The following is a 24,047-nucleotide window of genomic DNA, read 5'->3' on the forward strand; positions in this document are numbered from 1 at the left end:
CTGTCCCTCCAACATGCTGCCCATCCCTCGTTCCCGACTCACAGCCTTTGTGCTCCCCTCCCCACTTGCCCTCCCTCACGCTCAGGCATCCTATTCAATGCCTTCACGGCACTTGACAAACTGTCACAATCATGTGTATAGGTTTGGTTTTATTGTTGTTGCAGGGGGTTCTGTCTCCCCCATTTAGGCCTAATAGGCCAGGAGTTTTCTCTGTCGGATTCACTCCTAACATATATTAAGTGCTCAATGAGTTTTTGCTGAATAAATGAAGGGAAAAAGTCATGCAGCCTCTGAGATGTCATGGGACCACAACCCCGCCACTGAGAGTTCACCAGTCAGTCACTTTCCGGTTAGAACTCTGGTGACAGGTGAATTCATATTTTAGTTTTATTGAATGTGTTAATGTAATTCTGCATTAGAGGTGCCTGGCCTGGGTTGGTGTATTTTCATTCCCAGGAGCCCCAAGGAAAGGAAATATACCAACCCAGCAACATCCCATGAAGCTAGTTCCCTGGGAGAATTTGTGGAAAAGAGCACTGACTGGGGTGAATGGGTGTTGGCTTGTGACAACAGGGGTCCCTGTTGATGGTTTGGTGATTGATCCCTGCCAGCAAATGCAGCCCCGCTGGAGTCAAGTGCACCCTCAGAACAGGAAGAGGGATGTGGTTTGTTATTTCTTGCGCATTAGAATGTGTCTTCAGTCAATAGGCCATTTCCCACCTAGGGTTTAGTGGGATTTTCCACTTTCCCTAGAAAGAAAATACTATCTACAGCTTTATTTGTAATCATCATCAGGAAGGTCCTATTGAAGGAGACAGTGAAGTAAGAGGGACCATCCTTTGATCGGACTATGAACTTGGTGGCGGTGGCTGCTGCGGCCTCAGTACCCTCCTCGCTGACATCCAGCACAGCCTTGTGGGTGGCCTGCCAAGGAAAAAGCAAACATCAGTGGCCCCAGTGGAGACACTTTACTTAACTGAGTAAACTAAAGTGAGTGTTTTGCCCTGGAATGGTGATGTCTGCCTTGAAAAGATTCAAGGTTCAAATGCCTGGCATTGGGTTTGCTCAGTACATTGCAGTGGGTGTTGACTATGGCCCATCAGTCCTTATACCTGGAGTGAGATGGTTACAAATACGGAGCAGGAAGACCGGAGCAAGTCTTGCACTTATTGCTGCAAAAGTTATTTAGATGCTGCAGGCTTCAGTTTCCTGATCTACAAAAGGTAATAATAACCGCACGTATCCCACAAGGTTATTGTGTAAATTAAAGGAGATCATACAAAGCACGTGCTCACAGACTTGCCAGCAGTAGTAACTGCTGCAGTTCTCACGTGGCAGACATGGGTTTGTTATGACTAAGGTTAGATCCCTTCTTTGTCTTCTAGGGAAGAGAGTCTTAACCCGGAATTCCTGTACTTCTAAGCTTCAAGGAGGCTTGAGCTCCTGTGACCACAGGCATTGTTTTTCATAGGGTCACAGATGCACTTTCCGTGAGAAGTCCATTATGCTCATCATATTCCAGTGGGGACTCTCCACATTTTCTGAAATCCAACAACAAAGGTCCCCTTCAGTGGCCCCAGGCTCACTTCTGACCATTATGATCCATTACCAAAATAAAATTTTAGGTCAGGGATCAGTAACCCATATGGGCAGGGGCTAGGCAGGTAACCCCAATTAACTGAGGGAGACCTCTTGTAAGAGCATGGGGTGCCCACGTTACCTGGAGGGTACCATCTGGCTAAAAGGGGCACTCACAGCCCAGCTCCAGTGATGGCTGCCGTGTGGAAACATGGGCTCACTGTTACCATGTGGGAATTGGACTCCGTGATTTTTTTTCAAGAGGATCAGAAATCTAGACTTTTAGATTCACTATACTCGGTTTTAAAAGTTCTCTTTCTCTCTCTCCTTACACACTGAAGGCCAGACAACGTATCTACAGGATGCGGATGGTCTACGGGCAGCCAGGCTGTGATGCCTGTGTAAGAATCTAAACTTCAGGGAGGAAGAAGGTGAGGTCAGGTCCCAGTGGGTCGCCTGCTTGCCTGCTGCAGGCATGGGGGAGAAGCTGCCCTCTGAGGATGCCTTTGGAATGTTTGTGTGAAGAGGGAAAACAGATGCTGTGTGCCAGAGGGATAGTGGCAGTAAGCCACACAAGGTTTGCTTCTTCTGGCCGCAGAAAACCTCACTTCACCTTCCAGGCCTCTGTCTCCTTATCAATGAAATAAGAGTGGTTGATTAATTCTGCATATGCTTGCAGCTTGGACTTTTTTGCAAATATTCTCATTCGACTCACTTTGGAAACCTGCAGGGAGTCTCTCTTTGTAATTCCAGAAAAATCAGCATTTTCGTCAAAGGCATTTTGGATGCCCATCTTTGGGAGGATGGTTTCCAGATTGTAGGAGGCAGAAATGGAAAATTTGGGGATGAACACCTCTATCCACCTGTGGAGTAGGGAAAAGGAAAAGATGAGGTCACAAGCCTGTGGTGTCTGCATCTCTGCTCCTAGATGATATTTTGGGAGACTCCGTTCTTCCTCCAGCCATTGCTAGTTGATGCTAAAAAGGTCAACACATCCTAGCCAAGCAACCCAGGTTGCTCTTGAAGTAAGCCTCCCAGCTGAGCAGGTCCAGCATTGAAGACATACAAGGAGACAGACGGCCCCCCCCATTGAAGTGGGTGCAGAGGTGAGAAGGTGGTCAGCAAGGGAGTCCATGGCAGAAACCAACAGGAGACATCAAGTCTCAATGGAAGCTCATCAGCCACCCACTGTCTGGAGTACCTCCTCACCAGCACTTCCTGACACAGGCCCTGCTGACGCCCTAGAGCAGCAAAGTCCAGCAGAACTTCCTGTGATGCTGGGAAGATCCTGTGCCTGCATGCTCCAATATGGTAGCCACTAGCCACGTGTGGCTACTGAGCAACTTGAAAAGTGGCTCGTGCAAATGAGGAGCTACAATTTTAATTTGACTACATTTTGGTTAAGTGTAAATAACTGCAGGTGGCTTAGTAGCTATTATACTGAACAACACCACCTGATAATTTCACACAATATGTTGTTTCCCTCTGCAAGGGTTTCCCTGAACCAAGAGTAAACAGCCTGCATGTATTAAACGTTTATTATATGGTAGACATTGTCCCAGGCACATTCACTAGCATTACCCCCATTTTAAAGATGGTAAAGCTTAGTTTTAGTGCTTTGCCCAAGGTCATGTACTTAGTGACTTACAGAAATGAAAGCACCAAAATATTGGATGGGCACATTTCAGTCCTCATCTGACAGGGGTCTTGTGACCCCTCACAGCAGGGACAGCTCTCTTTTCTCCGTCACTGTCCACTTTCCCTGTCTCCTCTGTGCTCCATTTGCTACTCTGCGCTCCATCCCTTCCTCCCCAGCCTCTGAGCCACCTCCCCTTCCTCTCTCCAGCCCCGGATGCATCTGAGAAGAAGTTGCTGGCACACCCTGCAGCAACTTCATCTCTTCATCCTTAATTTTGAGATTTTGCCAGTGCTGTGTCCTCTACCAAAGCTGCCCTTCCCATGCTTCTGTGTGCTCATATCCTACCCATACGTGTGGGGCTAAATGCAGCCACCTCCTTAAGCTGTCCCTGAATCCCAGCTGAAAGTGATCTCTCTTTGCTCAGAAGCTCCTCAGCACTTTGCCTGCCCTCCCCCGGGGCATTGTCCAATCTCTTTCTTGAATTCCGGTTATGCTACAGCCTTCTTTCTCTCTTCCTAGACTATGAGCACCAGGGAATGATGCTAAAAAGTGTTCTATGATGCAAATTATATAGCTAAGAGACAGAACATAAACTTTTGACATTTTTTATCTCATGATTGATGTTTTTGATATTTTCCATACTTTGGATATTCTCCATAATAATTACAGAACTAATAATCACATTACTAGCTAACATTTACTGTAAAGTTGCTATCTTCTAGGAATTCTTCTAAGCACTTTGTGAATAGTAGGTTACTTTATCTTTTCACCAACCTTTGGATTTGGTAATATTGTTATCCTCATTCTTATAGGTGACCACCAATGCTTTTGTTTGCTTGTTTTTATGGGATCATTCCATAGAATTCAACATCAGATTGGCTTCTAGGGCAAGCTCTGCTAGCATATAACAGCTACATAACCTTGGGCAATTCACTAACCCCCTGAAACCTCCATTTCCTCATCTGTGAAATGAGTGGTACTAAGACATCAGGTGATAGTGAACTTCAAGTGAGAACATGTATAGACAGCCTCAGGCTCTTTATCCTGTATGCAGTTGGTGTTCACTGTGCAGAAGTGATTATTTAACAGCTGTTGGCACAATCTCTCCTTCATCCTTGAATGTGTGCGTCCCCTGCCCTAGGGCCCAGGAGATTGACTGACATAGACGCCTACCTCTTCTGGAGTGAGTGGCTCCACTTTCTCAGTGTTCTGGCTGACAAGGTCTGTTCCAGTTGCCTCATTTTGCCCTTGCCAGGGAGGACAAAAAAGGCCACAGCGTCTCCCCTATAGTCCATCTGCAGCACAAAGCAGTTCAGCTCTGCATCCACCCCAAAAGCAAACTGCTCCTTCTGGTGCATCATGGGGACATGCACAGTGGCCTGATTGCCAACCAGGAATGGGAAGCTCTTTCTTGTATATTCAGGGTAAAAGGGCTTCTCCCATTTGGCTAGCACAAAGAGAGAAAAGACATCTTTATGTCAAAGTGCAATTGGTGAGGTAAAGACAGCAAAATGAAATGGAGAATTACTGCTAATGGATATGAGGGTTTCTTTTTGAGGTGACAAAAAAATGCTCTGGAATAACACAATGGAGTAGCTGCCCACACTTGTGAATATAGTAAAAACCCAAAATCACTGAATTGTACACTTTAAAATGGTGGATTTTATGACATGTGAATTGCATTTCAATTAAAAATAGAATTAAGTTAAACAGAGCAACATAAGGTGAAGGCAACTTAATAAGGGCTTGAAGCATATCCGTTTTCTTTCTTTCTCTTTCCTCTTGGCAGGATGGATGGATAAATGGGTTGATAACCTGGCAGATAGAGGGTGGATGGATAGATGAATAGCTAATGGATAGATGGTTGGCTGGTTTAGTAGATATATGGATGAATGGAATGGATTATGAACCGATGGAAGGATAAATGGGTGAGTAGTTTGCTGAATGGGTCAATGGAGGCTGGAGGGATGAACAGGTTAATGGATAAATGATTGGCTGGCTGGGTGGATAGATGGATGCATGTGTGATGAATGGAGGAATGACAGATGGATAAATGGGTGGATAGTTTGGTGAATGGGTGAATAGATAGATGAATAGGTTAATGGATAGGTGGTTGGCTAGCTAGGTAGCTAACTAGGTGACTAGCTACGTGGATGTATGTATGTATGTATGGATAAATTGATAGATGGATAAATGGGAGGATAGTTTGGTTAATGGGTAGATGAAGGGTGAAGGGATAAATAGGTTAATGGATAAATAGTTGGCTGGCTGGGTGGATAGACGGATGCATGCATGGATGAATGGATGAATGACAAATTGAAAAATGGGTGGATAGTTTGGTGAATGGGTGGATAGATAGATGAATGGATTAATGGATAGGTGGTGGCTAGCTAGGTGGCTTTCTGGGTGGATGAATGGATGCATGGATGGATGGGTGAACTGATGGATGGATAAATGGATGGATAGCTTGGTGAATGGGTAAATGGATAGATAAATATATTAATGGAAAGACGGCTGGCTGGTTGGCTGGGTGCATGCCTGAATGGATGGACAGATAAACTAGTGCGTGGATAAATGAGTGAACAGATGGATGAAGGGAGGGAGGAAGGAAGGGGAGGAAAGGGACAGAGGAAGGAAGGGATGATATGAAGGCATCCAAGAAAACTCTGCCTAGAGACCCCAGGCATTTCCACTCAAGCACAACCCTATAAAGTTGGCTTCATCATCCAACCATCCAGTCAGCTCAGAGACTGACACAGGTCAGGCATTCAACACATGGTAGATCTTTCAGAGACATATGCTGAGGATCGTAAAGCAAGTATGGGGCAGAGGTGAAATTCAAATCCAAGTTGTTTGTCTTCAAAGCTGATGTGTTGCAAAGGCAACACAGTGAAAACTGTAAAGCTCTAACATTATCTATCTATCTGTATCTAAATCTATCTATCTATCTATCTACCTACCTATCTATGGGGTGTGAATGACAGTCACATCAGCTTGTCTACATTTCTATATCTATGAAAGTGTTCTCACTCTTGGATTTGCTTCTTTTTTTTTTTTTTTTTTTTGAGACGGAGTTTCGCACTTGTTACCCAGGCTGGAGTGCAATGGCGCGATCTCGGCTCACCGCAACCTCCGCCTCCTGGGCTCAGGCAATTCTCCTGCCTCAGCCTCCTGAGTAGCTGGGATTACAGGCACTCGCCACCACGTCCAGCTAGTTTTTTGTATTTTTAGTAGAGACGGGGTTTCACCATGTTGACCAGGATGGTCTCGATTTCTCGACCTCATGATCCACCTGCCTCGGCCTCCCAAAGTGCTGGGATTACAGGCTTGAGCCACTGCGCCCGGCCGGATTTGCTTCTTAAACTGCATTGTTAGAGAGCTCCATGTTCCTTCTCTAAAACTTTCAAGGGGCAGTGGGACAGCTGCTGGTAGCAAGAGATCCTTTCTGTCAAGTAGTTTCCAGATTTCTCCTATGGGCCTCCCACTGAGTCAAATGCAACACCTCAAATCACCTAATCTGTCTACCTAAAGAGAACTAAATGAGGAGCTATCCCAGGTCCTGCAGCCAGCTAATGTAATGCTAATTAGAACTGAGGTCCTCCCATTTCTCCACCAGTCTAGGGTTTGTCTGGCTTGCATATTTCACTAAGCAAAAATCATCGTCTTCATCATAAAATAAATAAAAATCAACTTCTCAAATCCTTACCTTTAAAGAAAATGTGGTTCACCAGCACCATGGCTGTCAGAAGGTCAAGGCCTTGGATTATGTCTACAACCTTCCCTTGGGTCTTCTTTTCCACATGGCTGTTGATCTTCTCCTGAGCAATGGAGGGGTTGGAGAAATCTGTGGAAAAGACTTCCGCCTCATACAGCCTCTGGACATTGCGCAAGAAATTTGCCTGCAGCTGCAGCTCCTTCTTGACGAAGAGGGCACTTCCCATTTGCAAGATCAGGTTTTTGCTAGGGACAGTCAGTGAGTGGACCAGGCGCTGGAAGCCCCGGTGGATGGCAGACTCTGGTGTGTGTGTGAGGTTGAAGCCTAGGCCCTGGAGAATCTGGGTCTTGGTGAATGAGTGGGCCCCAAGGGAGAGCATGGCCAGGGAAGTGGAGACACTCATGGGGGAGAAGAAGACATTCTGGCTCGGGGTCTCTAAAACTAGCCTGCGGTACAGGTGGAACGCAAAGTCAGTGTTGAGGGAATACGCCTGTGAGGTAGGGGTGCTCTTTGTGAAGGAAGGGTGGGTGTATTCGCTGGGGGCATTGGCCGGGGCCACACAGTAGACCGGAGCACAGAGGCCAACAGCAAAGAGAACTCCATAAAGTGAAGATGCCATTTTGGAACAAAGTACGTCTGCAAGAGAGATAAGAACTGCTGAGGGGGTAAACTGAGGGTCCAGGCCCTGAATCAGAGACCCTTCGACACCTATGCCATCAGCAGCAGAATGAGGACAGATAGGACGGTTAGCAGAGCTCTCTCACGCAATCTCCTTTGAGCCTCGCAAGAGCCCCACCATGTAGATATTATCATTGCTCTTGTTTTACTTGCAAATGAGTAAACAGGCTGCAGAGAGTCTGTATAACTTACCCCAGATCACACCATTGACTTGTTGGTGTTCAGGGTGGGCTTCAAAGTCAGGTCTCAAATTCCAAATCCCATGCTTTTTGCTGTTTCTGCTTCATAGACTTATTTCTTAAGAATGGAGAGTGTGAGACCAGATCACAGGGTCCCCCCTCTTAGCAGCCAGAAGTGGTTTCTCACCCTTTGGAGGTCCCTTCACACATTCTTTATCCATTTTGTGTAGATCTTTTGGTTTTTTTTTTTTTTTTTTTTTTGAGATGGAATTTCACTCTTGTTACCCAGGCTGGAGTGCAATGGCGCGATCTCAGCTCACTGCAACCTCCACCTCCTGGGTTCAGGCAATTCTCCTGCCTCAGCCTCCTGAGTAGCTGGGATTACAGGCACGCGCCACCATGCCCAGCTAATTTTTTGTATATTTAGTAGAGACGGGGTTTCACCATGTCGACCAGGATGGTCTCGATCTCTTGACCTCGTGATCCACCCGCCTCGGCCACCCAAAGTGCTGGGATTACAGGATTGAGCCACCGCGCTCGGCCATTTTGTGTAGATCTAATTATCTCACCCTGGCTTTCTGTTCCCAGACACAGGCATTTACTAATGTGTTCATGTCTCTCAAAAAGTAGAAACCTGGAGCAAAATGCTGTCCTTTTTGCGGTGTTCCTCCAGAGCACTGAGCACTGGGGGTCAGTTACTGATGAGCCACAGCTCTAGCCACATCTGTCTGCTCCCCATTCAAGCCTCAGCTGACAAGTCTTTGACACCAAGGAGACTTCAGATGAAATGACCTGATGGCAATTTCAAACCCCAACAGGGCTGGGCTTGCATTCTACCCTGACATTCATGGTGAGCAAGTAACCTCTCTGGACTTGTCTGTTTCACCTTTGTAAAACAGAGCTAATTACCTTACAGAGTTGTTCAGAGGATTGAGTGTGATAAGGCGCATAAACTGTGAATGCTCAACATATTGCTTTTACCATTGTTCTGTTGAAGTCAGAGATAATTTGATCTGGGTAACTCTGTCAAGTGATGCTCACAGGTCTCCCCAGCACTGCCTACAGCACGCTCACCTGTTCAGTTTTGTTAGAAAGATTTCATCTGCTTTAACACACCTTTACAGAGGAGCTCCAACTCTGTGGGTTGATCCTGAGATACAACAGTAAACGGTCATTTTATAGAAGGAAGGTGAATCTAATGCAAGGTGGGGTCTGCGCTCAGCCATAGGGGAAAGCAAAGCAGGTATGTGCTCCAATAGTTTACATCTGTCTGAAGGCTTTTCTCTCTCTCCCATTTTATAATTTCTCCCCCATGACCTGGATGTCCTTTCCCCCATCACCCTTTTCACAAGCACAGTGCCTTCATAACCCCCCTTGCCCTTCATCAAACTTTGCTCTTTGGTCATTTATACTACAGTGTGAATGACTGCCACCCACTCTTCTCCTAGGGGCACTGGATGAAGTTTTACTCCTGATTGTGAAGGAAAAACTTTACCCCTGGAACAAGAATTCAGTCAACAAGTGAACAATGAGTTCACCCGAAATGGAGAAGAAAAATACAAAAGAACCTTTGCCCAGAGTGACAAAAATACTGGCACGCGCAGCCACTTGTCTATGTCAGACTAAGCATCGTGTAACAGCAACGTTCCCAAAAATTTCTCTGTGGAAATGAAATACGCTAATGAATCATATTTCATTATACCAGGTGTAATTTAACTTAGATGGAGCTTTATAAAGAACCCTTTTGCTGAATGAGTAATTCTTTTGCAGAAGTGTTCATTTCTCTCTATTTCCATTTGTGTGATTGGGTGAGTTCTGTTTTGTAGTTTTGTGTGTGCCTGTTTGACTGAAGTGGGTTTTTTCCTAAGTTACGCCTGCGTCCATCCATTCACCTACTGGACTCTTCACCCATGCTCTGAACTGACCTCTGGATCTGCCCCCACCCTGAGTGCCGCATCTCTCCCTTTCTCTGAGAAGCCCATTTTACCCATGCTGTTGTCTTCCAAGTCAGGATACTGATGGTCACTCTGCCCTCTTCGGCCACCTCTTTCCCCACACCGTTCCTCCTCCCCGGGACACTGCAAGCCCCAGCTTCTCTCCATCTCTTTGCCCTTTTGTTGGTCCAGCCCCTCTTAATCTCCCCCATGGACAATCCTGAAGGTTTCTGATCTCATCTCCCTCCTCTGGCCATGTTTCCTCAAAACATTTTTCTTAAGAAACGTCACCAATTTGACTCTGAGCAGAGACGATCTGCTGGGAGATAGAAGTGTTGGGGACAGATAGCCAGAATCCTGGCTCTCAAGGAGCTCACTGGGAACCCTATGATATACAGCATTAAGAGTTGACCCCTTCCCCTCTCTCTTTGGCCCCACTGCCTTCCTGTGTATCCATCTGCAGTCTCTCTGCAGTCAACACCAACAGCAAACAGCCCAGGGTCCACCTCCCTCCCTCCACTTCCCACTCACCCATGCCTTGCTCAGGTACAGCGTACTCTGCTACGAATGCCCCTCCCGGGCACCACCTTCCTTCGCATGTGGAAAAGCCATTGTTTCTCACTCTGGAAGACTCTACTCAGCTATTACTGGCTTGAGAGGCCCTCCCTGGTCCCTCTCCCCTGTCGTGATTTCATCACTCCCTTCTGTCTTCTGCCACCTCTGAAATTTACTCGACTTCTATTACCAGAGGAATTATCACTGACCATACACGTGCCTTTTGATAATCTCTAGATTCTTTGAATGTGTAATTCATGCATTCAGTCCATTGCGTTGAACATTGCACTTATTCTCCAGGTACTACAGGAGGTGTTGGGACTACAGTGAGGAACAGAGAGACAGGGTCCTGGTCCTTAAGGAGCTGACTGGGAAGATGGGCAATTAGCAAACACCACTGGGCACAAGTGTGTGTGTGTGTGTGTGTGTGTGTGTGTGATAAGTACAGGTACTGGCACACCTATTCTACAACAGGAAAGCCTTCCAGAGGAAGTGACAGTTGATTGAGACTTGAAAAATGTTAGCAAAGTAAAGGGGAATAGCAGAGAAGAGAAAGATTCAGGTTGGGAGGACCACATGTGCAAGGACTCAGAGGGAACCCAGAGCCAGGCAGCTTTGAGGAACAGAAAAGGTTCTGTGACATGGATCTCAGCACCAGAGTGGCTGGCAGGAAGGGCTGGGGAGCAGGAGAGATGGGCTACAGAGAGAGGGGGCCCAGGCAGGGATATGCTGACTTGGTTCCGGGCCCCGGTCCCCACTGGGGGATGGCTGCAGAGAACCTCCGCAGCAGAGAATTCTGAAGACTGTCCTGGCACCTGTCTGTGTTCTTTGCTGCTCTACACACTTGCTTTCTGTCCTCCGACCCCCTTCTCCCACCAGCACGGAGAAGTGCCCGCTCTAGGGGTTCAGTAGACACTTGATGCACTGCTCCGAGATGGAGAAGCATTTATACCAGCCTCAGAACTGGGTGGTGGCTGGGCATGGTGGCTCATGCCTGTAATCTCAGCACTTTGGAGGCTGAGGCAGGTGGATCACCTGAGATCAGGAGTTCAAGACCAACCTGGCCAATAGGGCAAAACCCTGTATCTACTAAAAATACAAACGTTAGCCAGGCATGGTGGTGGGTGCCTGTAATCCCAGGGGCTTGGGAAGCTGAGAAAGGAGAATCACTTGAACCTGGGAGGTGGAAGTTGCAGTGAGCTGAGATTGTGCCATTGCACTCCAACCTGAGCAACAAGAGCAAAACTCAGTCTCAAAAAAAAAAAAAAAAAAAAAGAAAAAAAAAGGGCTGGAATGGTGAAATGGAAGCCACCTGGAAGAACATGGGACTGAAACCTCGAGTGTCTTTTATTTGATGAGCTCTGTGACAGACAGGGGCTTTTCAGGAAGCTGTGTAAGAATGTGACATCTATAGGCTTCCCTGTGACAGGCTGGGATCTACTGTGTTAACTTGGGGTCTGCAGCCCTCTAGACTCAATCACAAAAGGGAAGCACTTGATCTTGACAGCCACTCAGAAGTCAGAGCCTAAGCGAGATCATGCTTACACTCCTAACCTCAGAGCAGTACTTTCTGTTTAGAGAGTAACATTGTCCTTTCGTTGCTTCACCTTCTGAATGGCATCAGTTGGATCTATAAGGAGGGCAGCTCTGAGGAGAGGCGAGACTATGTCTACAGAACGCCCAGTGTGGCATCTGGCCCATGGTGGACAGGAGACCAAAGCTGCTTCTCTTTTGTGGCTCTTATAATTTTGTGTTCTTCCCTTGGAAGCAGGGTGAAGGAATAGGATTGTCCCTGGTGATTCATAAACATGGGAGAGGGGACCAGGTTGAAAGAAGAGGATATCAGCCACATACAGGGGTATGCCACCACCACCAGGGGTCTGTGCCTCTTTTGGGGAGGCTGAGGGTGGGGCAGGTTGTTCTCAGGGGACCCCACTGACACTGCATTGTCCCTCCCAGAGAATCCCCATCCCCATCGGCAGAGATGGCCTATTAGACATGGCCTCCATGCCCTAAGTCTTGTTTCTTCTGGCCTTGGGTTGAGTAGGGGAGATCCACCTGAAGTCAGGGAGTTGGCTAGTAAGTGTTCTGACCCATTAAGGGTAGCGGCCCCCATGTGACTTCAGGTAAGTCTCTGTTTTTCACAAAACCTCAGGAAGAGGTGGTCTCAAAAGGCCCCTCCCTCCCTTCTGAGTCTGGGATCTATGTCTGAGGGCCCCCAGGTCATTGCATTCTTGGGGAAAAACCCTGGCCAAAGCTCATTCAGTTGGCTCTTAAAATCCACCATACTTGGCCTCTCCCCACCCTGAACTCCTGTCATCCTGTGCCCACCCCTTCTTTCTTCCAGCCCTGCCAAGGCCCTTGCCCCTCTCTTGGCTGTGACCTGGGTTTATGTGAGTGTTCAGCCAGTGGGCTCTGCTCGTCGTTGGGGTGACAGGGACACTCTGCCGTCTCCAGGGCTTACCTCTTCTGGGCCTCTCCTTCCCAGCTACCACAGCCTGTATTCCACCTTCCATTGTCTTTCACCCACTCCCATCTCCAAGTGCTCATCCACCCAGCAGGCAGCGTGAGCTTTCCAAATGCTGATCCGGTGTGTCATTCACCTTAAATTCCTCAATGGCTCCCCACTAAGTTTAGGAAAAATGCTCAGGCCCCTGGCATTCAAGATTATTCTCTTTTTGGCCCTTACTTACTTCCCCAGTTTCATCTTTGAGGACCCAGTTGTTTGCATTTCTCAATTCCACTCCATGCCCTGTCTTCATTTGCCTCTTTAACCAGCTTGGGTGTCAAGGGCTTCATTTTAATCCAATGTGCTTCACCCCCAGGCCTTTGTCTTCGTGTCCCAGTCCAGTGACAAGTCTCTACGTGTGGCAGAACCTACCTGTCTGCCCCTTCCCTGCCAAGTGCTGCTGGACGAGGGTTTCTGCAAGGCAGCCTGGTCCACTGTGGGTTCCCAAACACCAGCCTTTATCTGCCTGGCAACATGTAACTCATCAGCTCACTCTCCCATTGACTTCAGGGAATACCTTCACCTTTTCCATGTCCTTAACCTTTTTATTCCAGGGTGGAATGGATGCCCACCCCGCTACATATGCATATGTGCCTACATGCATGCATACACCCATACCCACACCCATCCCACACCCACCCACACACACACACACACACACACACACACACGCACGCACACACGGTAGACAACCTTGCCACCTATCTCACATAAAAGAGATTCTGTGAAAAGGAATTGTCTCAACTTTCCTCAAAGGGCATCCTCTCTGCCTATCTCTACTTGATCTGCCCTCCTTTGATGGCCAGTCCCGCTTCCTGAGCCTTGGAAAGTATCTCTTCTCTCCATCTCAGGACCCTTCTGCCTCTATTCTGTACTTAAACACTCCCTCTCAACCCGATCCTTGCTGTTAGCTTGGAAATATATTCAAGTCTTGCCTGTTAAGACAAAGAGACCAATGATCCCACAACAAAAACACTCCTTTCACCCTCTCATTTGCTTCTAGCTACTGCCCTATCTCCACACTCCTTCCCTTGTGGCCCAGATTTTCAAGAGCTGTGTATTCATGGTCTCTGTGGCCTTACCTCCAACTCATTCACTGGTCCACTCCATCCTGGCTTCTGTATCCACAAACATGTGACTCAGGTGCTTCTAAAAGCCAGCTAATGTGTCTAGGTTCTCATCTTACTTGACTTCCCAGTAGCATTTGACACTGAACACCATGCTCTGATCCAGTCCTTCCCTCTGGCTCAGACATTCCCAGTATCTCTGTACCTCCTCCTTACTCATTTTTGCAGGTTCCTTTTCTCCTGCTCTGTCCATGTGTGGTTGGCGAGTCCTGCCACTTGCTTACTTGGTTGTAGCTCTCTTGTCACTTTAATCTCTCCTCTCCCTCCAGCTGACTTCATGCCACAATACCCATGGCTTCATTATTAAGACACGCAAATGTCTTAGTATTCTTTTTAGTCTCCAGCTCAGTCCTTTCCTCTGATCTCTGTATGTCTAACTGCCTACTTGATATCTCCTTCTCATGTTGAAATAAACCTTCCATGCAGTATGAACCACAATGAACTCAGACTCCTTCCCAAAGAACAGCTCCCAGCAACAGCCACAGCTGAAACCTCCTTTCAACATTTTCATCACTGGCTCCACCATTCACCTAGTTAGTTAAGCCTATGAGACATCCTTGTACTTTTTTCTTCTTTATGTCAACATATTCCCAGTTTTGTCAACTTTACCTCCTCTAAATGTGGCTCAAGTCCATCCACTTTTCTCTGCCTCCCCTCTAACATGCTAGTTGTGCTGTCATTGTGTCCTGCCTGGGATACTACAAAGCCTCCTAACAGCTCTCTCTGCATACTCTATCCTGCTCCTTCAATTCACTCTGCACGTGACAGCTAGAATCGTCTTTTAAAACTCAAACCTGACTATGTCACTTACTATTTTAAAATGTCCCAATAGCCTCCCATTTCCCAAGGTAAACAATGAAGTCTTAACTTGCATAGCTTGGGCTCTGCTGGCCCCTGTAACTTCATCACAGATTGTGAAGCCCTTTGCCTTTGACATGTATGTTAGGCCATTCTGCCCTGTTTTTTGATGCTCACATGTGACTGGTAATAAGCAAGGGGAACTCAGGGTGATGAAAGTCCTGTAGCTACTTAAAGGAAAGTTACACAGGTATATATGTAAAATTTGAGTTGACTTACACTTTTGGCCAATATAAAGTAACTGATATTGGTTGCAAACAGTTGTAAACAGATAGAAAATTTGACAAAATTTATAACACTATTGAGATATTTGAAAAAATATATAAAACAATTCAGACATTAGAGAACAGGCAGGGAAGAAAAAAAATGAGATAAGCTCTACAATTGTCCCAATTTTCTGCCTAAGGACACTTTCTGGATGTGTGGAAGAAAACTCAAGGAAAGCATGGTAGGCTTGCTGAGCTTAGGAGACAGACATCAGAGTTTGAGAAAGCTGAGGAAGCTACAATCTGTACAATGAAGTGCTAGAGGAGAGCTTTAGAAATGTGTATAGAGGTCTCCTTAAGTTCAAAGCTAAGTGCTAAGCTCTGCATGCATAAAGCAAAATTTCACATGGCTGGTCAACATGCACATACACACAGAACAAAGAAACCTAATGTGAAGGTATAAACAGAACAATTCCCAGAGTTCACAAAGCATGAGGATATATTAAGGTTATGACCATCCAAAGTAGAAAGACCTGGAACATTCAGTAGAGACCCAGAAGTGTCACATCTTGGCATTAGGGCTAAATTAACTTTGAACTAAAGCTGCACTCTACCCAACTAACAAAACTTAAAAACATGCCTTGACAAGTTCAAGCAGATCTGTAACTTATTGACTTTTAAAACAAATGTCAAACACTGCAAAGGAAGACAACAAAATCCGGACAATAAAATTGTAATGTTATGATGTCCAGCATCCAATCAAAAATTGCTAGACATTCTAAGAATAGGAAAATGTGACCGATGACCAGAACAAAAATTAAGCATCAGGAACAGGCTCAGACATAATAGAGATTAAGGAATTTACAGATAAGAACTTTAAAACAGCTACTTAAAATATGCTTAAATAATAAAAATGTTACGCTAATGTGAGAAAATCAAACATCTAGAGATGAAAAACGATATCTGAAATGAAAAATTCGCTGACTAGGTTTAACAGAAAATTTAGTACTATGGAAGAAAAGATCTGTGATCTTGAAATTATATTAATAGGAACTATTCAAACTGAAGACAGTAAGCTGGAAAATAATAATAATAATAATAATAATAATAATAATAATAATAGTCTCCCAGTGACTTGTGGGACAACATCAATGGTCTAACATATGTGCAATTGGAGTTCTAGGCAAAAAAAGTTGGGGAGAGTGGAGAACAGAAAATTTTGAAGAAACAGTGAGCAGAAATATTTGTGATACTTGTATACTTTATGTGAACTATACCTAAATAAAAGCCAAAACACAATACATTGAAATGAATGCCATCCTGCTGTTTCTTTCTCTACTCTAAGATCACACAATTCTCAGCTGGCTTGGACTACCCATCCCAGTTTCCTTACCTGACACACTCCTTTTCATCCTGCCAGCTCCAGCTCAAAATCACCCACTGCACAGTCTTCTCTAGATCCCCTAGAAAGTCTGCCCCTCCCTTTACAAACACCTGGAGCAAACCACAGCAGTCTATCTTCTTGTATGTCTGTCTCCCTGATTAGACAGTCTGGACTTTGTGTGGCATCCTCCAGGGCTGGGACTTTTATTAGCAAGTGATAAGGGAAAGCAGTAGCAGAATACATGGGAATGTGAAGAGGGAGGAAGAAGTGGGAGGGATGTTGGGAACCCTGAGTGCCAGTCACTGTTGACTCACCCACACCCAGGCACTTTTGTAAAGACTCATAGTTGGTGAAACACAGAGAGGCAGCCTGAAGAAGTGTGGGAAGTAAGTGTCAAGCTTAATTGGGATCTCATTAAAATGCAAATTCCCAGGTCCCATGCAGAACTACCCAATCAGATCTTTCAGGGAAAGATGAGAAGACTAGAGAGTGGAGAGGGCTGGGTGCTTCTTCCCCCTACCCCTCACTCCACCCTCTTTCCTTGCCCCCGAGAGAAGCTCTTCAGGGTTCCCATTAACTCCGAGGTCATTGGTGCCTGGGGCCTCAGGGCCACCTGGAAAGTAAAGATCTATTTATCACCAGATTCATAAAACCAAGGCTTCTGGAGTAGCAACCACCTGGAAGCAGATCCCCCTGGACCCATAAAAATGGAGTCTTCTCTCAAGTCCATCCTCTTCCATGGAGCCTCTCTTGCTATGTCCAGGCCTTTCTGGGATCCCCTTGGGTTCCTGGCTACAGGATCTCTTGCCTGCCTCACACATTCTTATGCTTCTGCTCCATTTCCAATTTATTGGAGATATTCATACTACTTTTTTTTTTTAGATGGAGTTTCACTCTTGTTACCCAGGCTGGAGTGCAATGGCGTGATCTCAGCTCACCGCAACCTCCGCCTCCTGGGTTCAGGCAATTCTCCTGCCTCAGCCTCCCGATTAGCTGGGATTACAGGCACGCACCATCATGCTACTTTTAAAACTGGCTGTATCTTTATACTTTTCTATTTCAATATTTATTTTAATATTTCACCCATTGTTTCTCCTAACAGTGGAGAAGATTGGGTGCCTCAAGGCTACTTTTGCAGTGCCATCTTAGGTAGGGGCTACCCTTTGGATTGTCAAGACACCTCCCCAGCTGAGATCCACAGTCCCCACCATGCATCTATCTCAGGAAGTGCAGCTCCCTGCCACCCCTTGTACTGCAACACTGTTTGTTTCTTAGCCTGCCCGGTGTGATCACCTGACTTCCAAGAATCTGAACCAAGCTGAGGGTAGAGATGGGGAAGGAAGATAGATCCAGACTGGACCCCATGCCCTGAGGAGTTTTGTCTGTCTGTTAATTAGTCTATTTTTGTTGTTGTTGTTGTTTTGTTTTTGGCAAGGGGTCATTATTTCAACATCATGGGACACATGGGATTCCTACCCCAGCAGGGATCTTCATCCCAGAGGGCCCCTTTCCTGCCTTGCCCAGGAATCTGTGATTCCTCCATTCACATCATGGTGAAAGAAACAACTATCAAAAAGCTGTCTGTGCTGGAAGGACGTTCAATGTTCATGGAAGTCCATCCAGTGGACTACCCTTCCCACCCTAGAGGCCTCTAAAAGCCAGTACTCTATGGATACATGCTCAGCAGATGCCAAGTGGATGCATGTGTGCTATAGCACTGAATCCTCCTGAGACCCTGAAAGATCAGTATTACTATCCTCACATCATAGAGATGCAAAACTAAGGACTGGACCACCAAATGACATGCCTAACATCACAAACCAAATAAATGGCACAGCTGCGAATTTGACCTCCGCCTGTCTGACTCCAGGGCTTCCCACCAACCTCCAGCCTTTGCTCAAAGTCGTTAAAATGAAAGACCACTGTATGCGACATGTATCCTGGACTGGATTCGGGAACAGAAAAAATATATTCATTTTAAAAGATGGTGAAATTCAAATAAAGCCTGCAGTTTGATGAATAGTAAACTACCGACATTGGTTCCTCAGTTATGACTGGTGTGTCATAGTCATGGAAAATGTTAGCATGAGGTGAAGCTGTTGAAGGGTGCATGGAAATTCTGTGGACTCTCTTTGTATCTTTTACCTGAAGCTAAAATTATTCCAAAATTCAAAAAGAAGAAAGAAAAGCCAGTCAGTCAAGGACATAAATCAGGAAAACGTTTCTACCTTGACCAAGCACTCCAGGGATCAGGGAGATGACTGCTCCGTTCACAGGGTAAACAGTCTCATGTGGTTTCTGCCCATGACGTGGAATCACTCAGTGGCAAAGTCCTCCCTCTTCCAGTTCTCTTTTGATCATTCTGAGCTCCCCCGCGAGTGAGTCTTGGCTTGGTGCCAGCCCATCTTTACCACCTTCTTAGACTTGGTGACTTTCCTTTCTAACAAGGGTGAGCAAACCAGAGGCTGGGAGTCTGCAACCCGCGACAGTCTTGGTGGAATTTAGTCACCGAATTAGTTTTGTTGTGTGCATTTGTACTTTGTACTGTGGCGAGTTGTGCTAGTTTCTATGTGTGACTGCAATATTCGTTTTTCTACTTAAACAGATTTCCTTTTCTTAACATGAATTGATTTAAGGATAGGTCTTAAGTGAGTAATAGTAAAAAACAGATGGGAATTCAGCCCTAATCAGGAAGGCAGTTTGGGAATGAATACAATTTGAGAAACAGCCCCAAAGGAGAGCTGATTTCCAGAAGAGAAAGGAGGTCTTGGCTTTGCACCCCTGTGGAAAACCCTGAGCACTGACATGGTGACCCAGCAGGGCCAGGAACATGCTCCTGGCTGGTTCTGAAGGGGACACTGGGAGATGGGGAGGAAGCAAGCCATGTGACCTCAGCTCTGCTTGAACCAGGTCTCTGTCTCTCCTGTCCACCCTGGCTTCTCCATCCCCGGAAAGCATGCCTGGCACACAGTAGATTCCCAGTAAGTATTTATTGGCTAAACAAATGCATTTTACTATTATTATTATTATGCATTATTAACTAAACAAATGCATTTTGCTACTCATAAAACTTTGGAGCCAGTTCTATCATTTCCCATGTGAGCATCAAAGTATTGCCCAAAATAGAAGGATCTTCTGGGGGCATCCAGGGCAACCTCATCACTGTGCAAATGGGCAGTGTACACCCATGAGGAAGAAGGTATTTGCTCCAGCCACACGGTCAGTGTCTGGGAAAAGCAGGGCCAGGAACTAGGACTTCCCATCTGTTATCACCCTTGCCAACACACCAGTCTGTCACTTTTGTCATGTGCCCACAAGAATGACCTCAGCCCAGGCAGGTGATGCTACAGGCAGAGTGGGGGCAGATGGGAAACCAGAGTCCTGGCACCCAACCCCTGCTGGAAGAGGCAGAAAGCCTCCTGCTTGAAAGTTGCACAGAGGCTTTCTGCCTCGTGTAGGAGGTCAAGCTGGACCACACCACGGCAGCCTGTCTCTCCTGGGCCTCTGACACTGGGCACCTTCATTCTTGGTTAGGGTGAATCTCTCCCCTATGCGTCGAGTCCACCTTTGCATGATCATCGCGCAGGCCAAAGGCTCCAGAGGACTGCGCAGCAGAGACCTTGAAGAGGAGAATCATACAACTCACTGTCTCAGCCCCGCAGGGAGGCCAGCTGTGACCCCTGCCAGCACCACTGGCACCTCTAGTCGCCCTTACCCGCTCCACTTAATGTCTCCTTCTTTCTTTCTTTCTTTCTTTCTTTTCTTTCTCTCTTTCTTTCTTTCTTTCTTTCTTTCTTTCTTTCTTTCTTTCTTTCTTTCTTTCTTTCTTTCTTTTTCTTCTTTCTTTTTTTCTTCTTTCTTTTCTTTCTTTCTGCTTTCTTTTTCTTTCTCCTTCTTTCCATCTTTCTTTCTTTCTCTTTCTTTTCTCTTTCTTTCTTCTCTCTTCCTTTTCTCTCTTTCTTCTCCTTCCTTCCTTCCCTCTCTCTCCCTCCCTCCCTCTGTCCCTTCCTTTTCCCTACCCCCTTTCCCCTCTCCTGCCTCTCCTCTTCTCCTTCCCTCTCCTCTCTTCTCTCCTCTCCTCTCCTCCCCTCCCCTCTCCTACTCTCCCCTCCTCTCTCCTACTTTCCCCTCCCCTCCCCTCTCCTTTCCTTTCCTTTCCTTTCCCTGAGTGTCCTCTCTGTGTGGGGACAGAGAGGGACTTTTAGGAGTTTGTGAATAAAATATATTCAGTGAATATTTGTTGAATGGATGGATGGATGGATGAAGTGATGGAACAAATAAAAGCCACAAGTGCTCAGGGGACTTGTATTTGGTCCTAGTTCTGTGGCTGTCTGGCCGTGGGACCTTGTGCAAGTGATGTGATCTTCCCGAGCCTCAATTTTCTCATCAGTATAATGGGATGGTCACACTAACTGGAAGGCTTGTGGGTCAGTGAGGCGGGGAAAGCACCCGTGCAGTGCCAGGCTTCAATAGGCATCTAGGAAGTGGTGGTTACATCAACATCAAAATGAACGCATTCATTTGCTCATTTATTCACAAGGTCGGTCAGCCCTCAAATATGTGACCTGGGGAGGCTTCTGAGAAGGAGTAGGGGTTGATCTTCCCTGGAAGACTGAGTAAGACACTGGCGGTGGGAGTGGGAGAGGATGAGAAGCAAGGAGAGCATCCGGGGAGGGTGGGAAGACGTAGGGAGGTGGCACACAGACCCACAAGAAGGAGCAGGTGAGCAGGCACGACCACATCCCAGTGGGCAGACCTGCCAGGCTAAGGCATGTGACTCTCCTCCCAGAGGAAAGGGGAGCTTTGGAGGGGGCTGGGCATGTCTGGAAAGGGTGATTGGCAGGGTAGTTTTTTGTTTTTTGTTTTTTCCAGCAAGCGCTTGCTGCGTGTGTGCTCTGTGGCATGCACTGGCCTGGGCACAGGGGATACAAAGACACCTAGGCTGCAGGCAGAGGGATACACAGCACACAGGCTTGCCTGACCACTCTCACACCTGCTGCCCATACCTGCTGCAGCCCGCCATAGTTCTTCAATTAAAGACCAGCACCCCTCTGTGGCCCACAAGTTCCCGCCTACCTCTCAGCCTGCTCCCACCCCTTCCTGCTTTGCTGTTCTGGCAACACTCGTCTCATTTCAGCTCCTCACCCATGCCTCAAGGCCTTTGCACAACTGTTCCCACTGCTTGGGGGGTCTCCTTGGGCTCCCAACCTCACTTCTTCCTCTTTTTTTCTTTTTCAAAATAGAACTTATTTTTGCAGTGAATAATACAAATGTGGCAACGAAAGCAGACAATGATGTTTAAAAATATTTGGGATATGCAACAGTCATTTTAAAAACAAAATTAGTTAAAAGGAAGATGAATAAAGAACTTGAATATGGCTGATTCCTATTAGTATACTTAGAAATACCAACCGGTATTTCGTTTACTATTAATCAAGATGGAAAAACAGCCCTATGTGCAGTTTTAATTCCTAACTACAGTTTAAAAACAGATGAGTTCCCAGAATTTGGAGCTCTCCCCAAATATTACATTCTGGGGAAGCCTTTCTTGGGCACTCTGGCTGGACACGACCCTTCTGTGACACCCTTTGCAAGCTCTGCAAAGTCTCCTTTACGGTGCCCACTGCAGCTCATGACAGCTGTGTGTTTACTGGATTCATGGTGGCTTACCCCACTGAATATTAATCCCATGGAGCCAGGAGCTGGTCTACATGTGTCAACAATGAGCTCAGAGATTGCAGCCCGGAAGTCATCATTTAATGGAGGATTGACTGCAGCCCACATGGGGCTGGAGGGAACCAGACCCACCCGCCATCCTCAAGCATGGAGGCGAGGGTTTTGGAAGGCTGCTTAGAAGAAGCCTCTTGGAAGATGCTGAAAAGGTAGAGAGGAGTTCATAAAGAGGTCCTAATGGGTATTAAAGGGTGAGTAGGAGCTTGTTAGGCTGGAGGAGGGAATTCCCATTAGAGGAGATGGCAGAAGCAAATGCCTGGAGGGCAGAGTTTGGGGAAAATTTGGGTCATCACAGACATTGGAGAGGGCCGGTGGAGGACCATGGCCGGGGCTGTCTACTGCATGCCCCCGTGCCAGGCATGACGGCCTTGCAACCTCACGTGATCCTCAGAGGTAGGTAGGTAGATAGAGGATATTAGTCTCTACCTTAGCTGCTGGAGGTAGATATTATGACCTTCTCTCAGTAAATGAAGCGGCTGAGGCTCAGAAAGGTTTAGTGGCATGCCCAGGTCACCTGGCCACTCAATGGCTTGCCTGGCAGTGCCACGTCCCCAGTGTGATCTATTGTGCACTGGAGACCGTGGCTAAGGGTTTCTGTGTCTTTCCATATCCACCCCTCAGGCTGGGGCAGGGGAAATGATGTCGGCAAAGGGCTTGGCCGGGATTCCCAGCCTTTTTCCCAGGTCTGTGTCCCTGTGCGGGTTCTCAACCTTCTCCCTGACCCCTACCTTCTCCAAAAGGGGCTGCGCACTCTGGGCTCCCAGGCCCAGCCCTCATCTCTGTCCACAAGCCCTGCCCTGCCCCAGGTGGTCTTCTCCACCAGCATCTGGGACCCCTCCCTTCCTGCCCCAAACCAGAAGATGGGGTGCCTGCTGCCTGTGGCTAACCCTGAGGCCACTAGGAATCCACTTCACCTCTCTGAGCCTCAGTTTCCACATCTGTCATAGGGATACCCACTCTGGCTGCTCAGAAGGCACCTGTGACCAGAACACAAAAGACACCATGAGCTGCAAACCGCTAAACACGCCCGGGGAAATGATAAGCAGCGCCAGCCGAGGCTTCCCTGTGTCAAGCCAGCCAGTATCTCTCCTCCCCAAACACCGGAACCCGTGGGAATTCCCTGCAGGAGAGGAAGGAACCTGATGCCTGAACCGAGCCTGCCCCAGGCCGGGAACCTGTGCAGGGCCCTGTGAGCACCTGGTGTGCGCTGAACCTGTGTACTGGCCTCCTCTAGTGGCCACAGGTGACCCTGCAGGGCCACATTTTCTGGGGTTGGCGCAGGGACCCCACTCACCCTTCAAATGAACTTGCTAACAAGTTTAAACCTCAGGACCTGCGTTTGACAAGATGGGGAGGAGGCAGGGAAGGAAGGGTGCCGGGATCTTCCTTTGTGCCTGAAATAGACAGAGCTGGCGATAAGTTCTAGCTGCTACTCTAGATTTCATCCTTCTAATGCTGCCTGAGGGGCTGGACTGGCCGCACCCCTGTTTCCCCATCCACCTGGATGCCTGGCTGAGCCCAGAGCTCCCACGTGGACACCCTGGGGAGGACAATTGGCCAAGGGCTCACAGAGGGGGGACCAACTTTTCTAAAGCACCGAGCTAGCTTCCTCAGAGCCCCAGAGGGAGGGGCAGGATTCTCACTTCAGAAATAAGAAGACAGGCTCAGAGAGGGTTTGTGGCTTTCCCAAAGATACCTCGTTCTGGGATTTGAACTCCTCTCTTACTCCAGACTCCAGGTACTTTCTGTGGCCCATACCTTCCCCAAATTACCCACCAACAGCTGGTCAACCTGGGGCAGGGCTGTGAGGAGAAACGTTTGTTTATTAAATCACAAAGTCCCTCAGCCTGCTGGAGGGGAGAGGAGAATGCCACTAAGTGGGTGGGGGTGGAGCACTGAATCCCAGCATTTGAGTGGGCAGGAAGGAAACGGGGCACAGGGGTTCCTAGAAC

The 24,047-nt window shown here is 47.2% G+C and overlaps 1 protein-coding gene across 2 annotated transcripts; it reads right to left on the minus strand.

Moving 5' to 3' along the window:
* Positions 1–708: 708 nt before the first annotated feature.
* Positions 709–18,852, minus strand: SERPINA9 (serpin family A member 9). Of its 2 annotated transcripts, none has more exons than XM_039469171.2 (5): positions 18,591–18,852; positions 6,924–7,568; positions 4,391–4,664; positions 2,294–2,441; positions 709–924 (listed from the first exon to the last, which is right to left on the minus strand). In XM_039469171.2, exons 2-5 carry the CDS (start codon positions 7,549–7,551, stop codon positions 721–723), a joined length of 1,254 nt encoding a protein of 417 aa, XP_039325105.2. In that variant the 5' UTR covers positions 7,552–7,568; positions 18,591–18,852; the 3' UTR covers positions 709–720. The 2 variants fall into 2 exon arrangements, with proteins under 2 accessions (XP_039325105.2, XP_039325104.2); XM_039469170.2 differs by lacking the exon at positions 18,591–18,852 and adding an exon at positions 16,372–16,511.
* Between the last annotated feature and the right edge of the window lie 5,195 nt (positions 18,853–24,047).

Source organism: Saimiri boliviensis, chromosome 2 (genome assembly GCF_048565385.1).
Source record: "Saimiri boliviensis isolate mSaiBol1 chromosome 2, mSaiBol1.pri, whole genome shotgun sequence".
NCBI classification, from domain to species: Eukaryota; Metazoa; Chordata; class Mammalia; order Primates; family Cebidae; genus Saimiri; species Saimiri boliviensis.

Bases quoted from the DNA above. Each gene is read 5' to 3' on its own strand.
- SERPINA9 (XM_039469170.2), bottom strand. The intron at 4,665-6,923 runs GTAAGGATTTGA...TCTTTGTGCTAG, and splicing joins GAACCACATTTTCTTTAAAG to CCAAATGGGAGAAGCCCTTT. The intron at 2,442-4,390 runs GTAGGCGTCTAT...CCTACTCCACAG, and splicing joins AGCCACTCACTCCAGAAGAG to GTGGATAGAGGTGTTCATCC.